The 9,303-nt window shown below is 39.8% G+C and overlaps 1 protein-coding gene across 1 annotated transcript in view; it reads left to right on the top strand.

Moving 5' to 3' along the window:
- Positions 1–6,421: 6,421 nt before the first annotated feature.
- LOC127874702 (dynein axonemal heavy chain 6-like) overlaps positions 6,422–9,303 on the top strand; it is a 279,888-nt gene continuing 277,006 nt past the window's right edge. Inside the window, 2 exon segments of the mRNA XM_052419240.1 lie at positions 6,422–6,528; positions 7,114–7,258. Coding sequence (XP_052275200.1) covers positions 7,118–7,258 — 141 coding nt within the window. The 5' untranslated portion in view covers positions 6,422–6,528; positions 7,114–7,117.

Below are 9,303 nucleotides of genomic sequence, written 5' to 3'. Positions count from 1 at the left end.
ACCGTAAACAGATAAACATCAGATTTTATTTAAAAAGTCAACCTCCCAACCTAGATTCTTCAAAATATCTTAAAGGCGGTTTTTGAATAAACGGACTAATTTTGATAGAGCACATAATTTTAAAGGCGCCAGTAAGGAATAACTGCCAGATAGTCAATGATGAACTGGTTTATTTAACTCTCAAGTGGATACAACAATTTGGTGAAAAACGCAGTTTCAATGGCCAACTTCCAACAAAGGGGAGTAACTCATGGGAATATACCATGATAACATAACAGTGGTGTAAGGGAGAGAACTCGTACTAATTATGTACTGGCGGAACCTCTTTTCCTTCAAATGAACACAACTCATACTTCATATAATAACACATACAAAATCAGTACAGGATTAGAAAATTAAACCCAATAGATTAAAAATGTCTAATGATAGAAACACAATATTTAACTTCTACAACTATTAAGTACATAACATGTATCTTGCATATTTAGAATTTGCATCATAAAACCAAGGATAAGAAATCATTGAACAAGTCAGTCATATATACTAAGAGAACCAAACACTATTGAACATGACAAACAAACTTGCACCACTCTAATCATTCTAATACATAATCATCAAGATATTTTGGAGGCTGTCGTGAGCGTTGAGGTCTTTGCGCTGGCTCAGTCTAACCGGGCGAGGTCATACTCATAGAACTTGTTTCTGGAGACACGTGTACTTGGGGGGGTTCACAAAATGATGACGTCATATCCGGCTCATACACAATAATTGGAACTGGTTCTACACTTTCTGGCGTAGTCAATGTTGCAGGAATGCTTGAAGGTGCTGGGGGACCACTATCAGTTGGTGAATGAACACATTCGTCATCAGACTCATGGTCTGGGTCGGAGTACACTAAAGGCCTTTCGCAACACATTTTATCATACGGAACACGGTAACACTCGCTTCGTTTAACTTTATAGGATGAAGCCCGTAACTGATTTCCCGAGAACTTTTTAACAAAGCACCACTCTTCATCGCACGACACAACTAGATACCTATTGCGAGCTTTCAATTTGCTTTTATCTGAGATAAGATACACTAAATCACCGACACTTACATCACCAACACGTACCGGAACACTAGCCTTGGACTTAGATTTTTCACTGTGGGGGTGATTTTTCATACGTGAATCATGCCGCTGGAGGATCACATCACGGTCAGACACAGGGAGTTGAACATGAGTGAACTGAGAGCGTTGGGTCCACAATTCACGGGAAGACAGGCCCGTATGGCGTAGACGTGAATTCAACCTTGCGACTACAATAGCAAGGCCCATGCAAGTAACGGGGCCTCCACCTGGTTCATACCGCAACAACTCATTTTCTAGCTCTTGTATAGCCTTTTCAGCCACAGGATTCTTGTTTATGTTCTTAACACGGCCGATCTCCAACACGATGTTGAGACGTTTCAAGGCTTCGTCGCTTTGCAAAGATGCAAAACCCGGGGCGGGATCTACACGAATAACTGCAGGGGGACCGTCTAATGGATGGAGCTCAGTACACAAACACACTAAAGCATCTCTTAAAGTGTCCCTTTTTTCGTCAGGAATAAGACAGGCTTTAGTATAAGAGGTAACACTCTCACGCACGACTAGAATAGTTTGTTGATTACGTTTCAGTACATCTGCGGCGAACGACATGCCAACAACTTCTGGAGGGTCTTCGCTTGTATGCTTTATAGCGGATTCTGGTAATGACTGTAATGAAGCACACAAGTGGCACTGCCGAGTTACAGTTTCAATAGAGCTAATCAAGTCCAACGCGTAAAAGTGACGCTTCATCACAAGTTCAAGCTGGTGCTTAGATGGATGGTCTAACTTAATGTGTAGAGCGCTGACCAATCCGTCTAAAACGGCACGAGGAACAACTATCAACTCAGATGGTGGCAATAAAGGGTCACTGCGTTTTACCACCAGTAAATTATCTCTGGCGATTGATGCGACTTGAAGGTAACGTTTAACATCTTTGATCTTTGTTAGTTTTTTAGAGGGACGAGTACCTTGTTTGAGATGCGCGTGTGTACGTCGCAGATCTGGACACTCGGATTGAATTTGAAGCCACGAGGATCTTGTAGCAAACGGCAAACGCGATGTTCCATTCACAATACTGTCAATGCAGACGTTACGAACCACAGAGTCTTCAGTATTACAGATAAATGTACAGATTTGACAGGTTGGCACAGAACACTCGGGGGCATTCCTACTTGCAAAGTCTGACGGCACATTGGCAGAGCCAGCAAGATGTCTGACGCTTATCTGGAAACGACTCACAGTTGACAAAAATGACGTCACTCTCGGACTAGCGGAAAACTCACCGCGACATAGCTTCTCTACAGCCTGTACGCAAGGCTGACTGTCAGTAAGTACACAAGCCGACACAGTAGACTGTATTATGTAAGGGCCAAAGTGTTTAACAGCGGACGCGATGCTCAGAGCTTCGATTTCACACGGAAGCCAAGTGACTTGATGTTTCCGCAGCTTGGCACTGAAAAAGCCTGCCAAGTGCAACTTGTCATTTCTCATCACATACAGGGTTGCTCCTATACCACGCTGAGACACGGAACCATCGGTAACTATCCACAAATGATCTGTGGGTCTCGGTATGACAATCGACTTATGATTATGCAGTGCTGCCTGTGCATCTTTGAATGATTTTAAAAAGGAGTCCGTCCACCCCACCTTGTCATGCGACTGTTTACCAGCGGCTAGGTCGTCTAGTGGGCTAACATATCGTGAACAGTTTGGCAACACACGCCCGAGAACCTTGTACGCACCGATGAACGAACGCAACCCTTTCACAGTATCTGGAGGTGTACACAAAGACAACGGGGCAATACGGTGAGGACTTGCAGATAACTGGCCAGCAGACCAAATCCATCCAAGAATTGTAGTGGACTTCGGACAGATTACAGTCTTGGATGGTGCTAGACGCAACCCACATCGAGACAAGGCGTCTAAAACACGCTCCCACTTGATCAATAGATCATCGACAGAGTTAGCACCACAATAAAGGTCATCGGCAAGTTTTGCGACAAACCCTTCTTGAACGAAATCTCCGAGTACACGGCACATCAGTTCTTCAAGAGCTGTTTCTGATCCGGGCATTCCCATAGCACAACGAGTGTATACTCTAACACCGCGAAATGGAGTTGCTACACCACAATATTTCATTGACTGCTTTGACAGTGGTATCTGATAAAACGCATTTGTTAAGTCCGACTGTATTATATACCTCCATTGCCCTATTGTGCGTAGAGTGGAATCAACATCGGGCATCAGACTAGGTTGAGGCTTGCTGTATCGTCCAACATCGGAAAACGCAGTGACTAGTCTGTATCCGCCCTGTGGTTTTTTCACTAAGAAGGACGGGTTTAGGTATTCAGCCGTCACACCTACATCTTCTGGGCGACTGAAAACTCCTTGACTCTCTAACTCATCAAATTTCTGTTGGAGTTCGACAAGCTTGTCCTTCGCGTATTGTGGCACCCGTCCTTTACGCTGGGGAGGTTGTACAGGGCCCATGTTGATAACGGCTTTAAAGTCACCAACGGCACCGTTGTACCCGGATATATCCGACGCAAACACATCGTCATACTTATCACCCAATGTCAAAAACTTCATGCGTTGTTCATCTGTCAACACTTTATCAGGGTCAGTTGAGATGCATGTTGTATTAGACATGTGTAATTTGGGAACTGATTGATGGCTAAGCTGTGTTCCTGTAATGGGTGTAAGAACCCCAACTTTCATTGTCTCTGTATTCCTTATGAAACCAACATGTTCATGCCTTAACACTCGCTGTGGTTCCTGTGTCTCGTTGGCGATTCTGATGCAACCGCCAACTGATTCGATAACCTGCGGTTTTATCCAGGAAATACCAGAGTCATGTTTGGGCTCAATCGCCACAGTGTCCTCAGGTCCAATATCAGACGGCACATTCAACTCAATGAAGGAACCTGGCCATACGACAGATGACGTAGACTGAGCTCGTAAGACAAAGGCTTGGGTGCGTCGTACGCGGTTACTTGGCGAGTCAGATTTGGAGGAGCCATAATTAACATGTTCAATGCCGCCGATCAGTATTTCATGTTTAGCAGGTCGAATTGAAATGTCATTGGTACACATAAATGGTATCCCCGCTAGAACATCGACATCTAAGTCATTCACTACTAGAGCCTCTAATTTCAGATCAGTGTCACCTCTCGAGACATAGAAATGTGTCTCCCCAATGATTTGTAATGGAGTGACACCATCAGCCTGGAGCGCGCTCTGGTTTGTTTTCATCACCGGAGCTCCAATGTACTGCACGACTGAGCTTTTTATCATGCTAACCTCAGCCCCACTGTCCAATGTCAACAATATGGGAAACTGTCTATAGAACGTTTTCAAGACTGGTGACTGTTTGGTGCTGACGCGTCGCGAACAGTGAGTTACAACTGGTTGCAAACTATGGGTTTCAGAGTCCAATGTATCATCATGACCAATATCCTCGTTTTCGTCAGAGTATGTAGTGAAGCGGATTTTTTCAGATGATTTCATGTACTTTCTATCTTCCTCTGGTAAGTATGTACACTTACTCAAAAAATGCTGGAAATTCGGTCTTTTTGCTTGCTTGCATATTGGGCAAGTTGGTCGCTTAGGTGGTAATTTCCGTTGGAAAGATGACCTGAGTACCTTCGCATCAGCAAGAGAATGAACTTCATCGAGTAGGCTAGAGATCGCCAACGATATTTCGGGTTTAAGGGATGCAAGCGTTCTAGATCTAAGATCTGTTGCGTACTTTTGTTTCACTAATGCCGGTAGATTTGGATGAATCAATCGTAACCATGTCAAGACTATCATATTCTCGACAGTAGGGGTCAGTTCCTCATCTTGATCTGGGACTTCGCCGTGGTGAGTTATCAATCCACCCCCTTTCATAAGGTTGTCGTCCACAAAGCTAGACAACCTCTGGTATAGATCCTCAGGACGTTCGTTGGGCTCTAAATGGATCTGATCTAGGTCTAAAAAATGTCCGCCTGTAGATTGGAAACCAAAATGTAATCGAATACACTGCCATATGTTGTTAATGCTGACTGAATTTCGCACTATAGTGTTTCTTGCAATAATAGGGCAGTAATTGGCTATTTGACCCAACATAAGCTCAAGTTGCGCCACTTTTTGAGCAGCAGTACGACCTCCCTCTCCGCCATCATCTGTGAAACCGCGTAGGGGATTAGCTGCTGTTTTACGACCCCAAGTAGTTCCATCTACCAAGAATGTTGCAAAATTAGGATCTAGAGACAATGTGTATTGTAGATTTTGGCGCCATGCCTCAAAGGTAGTAATACTTTCAGTTCTTGTTAACTGCCACTGTTTAGGGGCACGGTTGGTATGGGCCATGGTGAAATGCGAAAACACAAACTGTCAGAGTTCACAATAGAGGGTGTTAAACTGTTCCAAGTTCACATTTGATGTACACAGTACAGTGACTTTTACTGCTCTATCTGTTTATGATTTGCAATGTTCCTTTCCGATTAGATGTTTTGTAGATGACCGTAGGTTCGTATACAGTGCTGCCACCACGCCAGTAAGGAATAACTGCCAGATAGTCAATGATGAACTGGTTTATTTAACTCTCAAGTGGATACAACAATTTGGTGAAAAACGCAGTTTCAATGGCCAACTTCCAACAAAGGGGAGTAACTCATGGGAATATACCATGATAACACAACAGTGGTGTAAGGGAGAGAACTCGTACTAATTATGTACTGGCGAGGGGCCTTTTCACAGATTTTGGCATTTTTTGAAGTTTGTCATTAAATGCTTTATATTGATAAACGTAAACATTTAATTTTAAAAGCTCCAGTAAAAATCAAAAATAAAATTTTCAAAAGGGAAAAAAGTAGCCAGTAGCAGGGCTCGAACCAGTGAACCCCGGAATCCTGAAGTAAAACGCATAAGCCAACTGAGCTATCCTGCCAAGCATAAATAAGATGTGTATTTTATACGTTATATAAGCAATCTTCGCAGTTTCACAAATTTAAACGACAACAACAGACCTCTCCAAATTATTCAATCGTTTCGCGTTGCAACGCTTTATAATTTTTAGGTTTTTAAATTGTCAAAAGATGCATATAATGGCTATATTAGACCATGGCAAATGTTCAGTAATACTGTTTCCTCACAAATATCATAACTAAACCGAAAATTTGCGAATCTGAAACAACTTTTTTTCAAATTTGTCAATTTACCAAACCGTGAAAAGATCCCTTTAAATCATCACGTATGCAATGACCGCCAGCATTTAAAAGAACACTGCTCGGAACCAGTCAAGGATGATGATAATACAGTTACAGTAAGGCATGATATTTTGTATCACGCACTTGTTTGAAATGAATTGTGGGTATTGTCAATGTAAATCAACATGGCGGATGTCAACAAAAGTTTGATGTTTTGATTACATTTCGATATACCATAAGATGAGTATTCGCTAACCGACAATTATCGTAAGAGATTATGCATTATCAAATAATCATTGTATTTTGTCGATGTTAATAATTGTTTGCAATACAATTTTCACATAATTTTGAATTCAATCTGAAACATGTCTTCGCTTAACATGCTTAAGTTAGTTTGAAATGAAACAATTTATGTATTTAAATGTTTGGAAATGTGAAAATAACAAGTTGTGTACCGTGATCTCCCATGACTTGTTTCGTAATGGCAATAGTATTTGTAAAGAAGTACAAATGCTTGGCATTGCATTTTCAGTTCAATAAATGTGAAATCAGAATGAAATCACATTGGCTATGAGTGTTAACAGTGCTTAATAAATATTTAAAAAAATGATCAGCTGTCTTGGTAGTCCAATTACTGTAAAGTGGTTTATACGATGCTAGATAAATGTAAATAATGACTTAAGTCAATTAAATTCTTGCAGAGGAGCTACACTGTGGGCTATAAATTCGTAGTCTCTAAAGCGTACACAGTAACTCCTGACCGTACTGTGTGACTGCACAGGCTGGTCTCAAGCTACACTGGCCATAATGGCATATGACCCATTTTCATACAACCCAATGCATATGTTCCAGAAAGATGTCTAGAGGTGGCTCTGCGGCCAGTTTTGCCAGCCAGTCCCAGTATTCTGAGTCTACAGTGCTAAACCAGGATCTGGGGGAACCTGACCTCTTTGTGCCAGAACACTCGGGCTTTATTAAGGCTCCATACCCCACCAAGGTATTGAGCTTCAGCCCTTGTAATGTTTATCATTTATTGAGCACCACATTAGACGCAATAGTATGTTTGCTGTACATTTCTTTCTAATTGTCAAACAATCTTGTATGTCTCTGATAATAACCACCTTCAGCGAGTTAAGTTTGTGTTCCTATTGGATTTGTATGTCTTGTAGCAATTTTACACACATATGAAGGGGTCAGCCTAGGGTCAAATTTTAGGGAGAAGTCTCTTCTCTCTTGACTGGCATTTAAAGAGAAATGAGCTGAAATCAATGAGAAGTCGTTTTTTTATTATCTTGTGTATCTTGTAATAAGTTACATTATTTTACCATTTGCAATCTTTGAATACAAGATGAAAATTAAGAGTGCTGCTCATTCAATTATTTTAATTAAAGTAAAAGAAAACAACTAAATAAAGAAATCACTTAAAGCAGTCAAGTGTGCATGAAAGTGTGTAATATATTTATATCCACACCCACTTGACAAAAAACACTTAAAAAAAGATTTTAAAAAAATAAATTGGGGGGGGGGGCATCTTTCAGTATTATAAATTAATAATAATTAGATTTTTTTTCTAAATAAAACCGTCTTTGTACCTTGCAATCATATTTCCAGTTGAGACAAGAATAAAACCATTTAAATACACAAGTCTTTCACAATCACAATGTGATGTTACGGAATGACGTCATTTAAACCTGAAAACCTGCATGCTGTTATTTACACCTTTCAATGGTGTTGGTCAACATCAAAGGCCTTTGCTGTGACTGCCGAGTTGAGTCCAGTTTCTAGTGGGTTAAAGCTGTAAATTTGTAACACAATCAACATGTGGCCATTTCAAAAGGCATTTATCAATACTATATTACCGGAAGCATGCACGTACTGTCCGATAGAGCATTAATTAATTGGCTCTATTAGACTATAGGATGTGTGAAAACTATCAGGCAGTATACTGCATTGGATTGCTCGGATTTTAAACTATTCAAATAAATAGATTGTGTATTCTGGAATTTAAATGAGAGTTTGCTGTTCAGGTAATGTTTGTTAATGAATTCATTTTAAAATTAGGGTGAAATGGATTTCTCTTAGCTCTTAAAATAAAGCAAAACAAGCCTACTTTTGGCAAAAGTTTTGCCCAAGTTGACCTCTTAGCCAACCTCTGATATGTTTTTAAAGTTTTGCATGTTTGGATTTTAAATTAAGCAAATGAAAGATTTTCTAATTTTAGTGTTGGTACAATCACATAGTCACATTGTTTCTAATAAGTTGATTTTTATGTTGTGTTTAAGGATGGAAGCAGCAGGTTTTTTTGTTTTTCATTTGTTTCAACTTTGTTGTGAACAAACAACCAGGGTTAAATAGAGTTTTATTTTTGTTAAGCAATCATATGGGTAACATTTGTGTGTTTGGTTAAATACTGTGTATGAAAATAGAGACAGTAGCATACAAAGTTTGATTGGCATAAATTTTGATGCTGTTTTTTTAAATAAAAAAAAATCCATTTACATAAAAAGGGCTAACAATATTAGCCAACAACCCAATGTTTTATTGTATTTTAATAAAAATTTATGTATTCGGTAAGTTATTGTAAAACACCTATATGAAGGCCATTTCAATAAATCTGTGTAAGTAAGTTACTATTCATAAATCAGGTTGAATAAAATGTTAGACACGCAAAATGGAAAGTTCCGAGAATCATAACGCATCAAAGCTCACTTGTTAGAGCTTATTGAAACCGTCTCCGGATAAACATTGTTTAACAAGTGTTTCTTATATATCTGTGATCTAGATGCTTTCATCGCTAAAATAACAATATTTTCAAAATGAAGTCATGCTATTTAAATCGAAATATATTCTTAATAACACTGGTGACACAAGTTTCTAATTCACTTTTCTATCTGAAAAAATTACCAAACAGCACCAAACTCTATCTTCAGCAAAAGGACCACGAAAACTCCTGCTTTCATCCTTTAAGTGTATTATGTTTAGTATGTGTAATTTGTTAAGGTAATTGTTAGGGTATGTTTTTTCAACTGTCATCCTATTGTT

The sequence above is a fragment of the Dreissena polymorpha genome, chromosome 3, assembly GCF_020536995.1.
Source record: "Dreissena polymorpha isolate Duluth1 chromosome 3, UMN_Dpol_1.0, whole genome shotgun sequence".
NCBI classification, from domain to species: domain Eukaryota; kingdom Metazoa; phylum Mollusca; class Bivalvia; order Myida; family Dreissenidae; genus Dreissena; species Dreissena polymorpha.
This window is presented reverse-complemented; position numbering and strand designations above follow the sequence as displayed.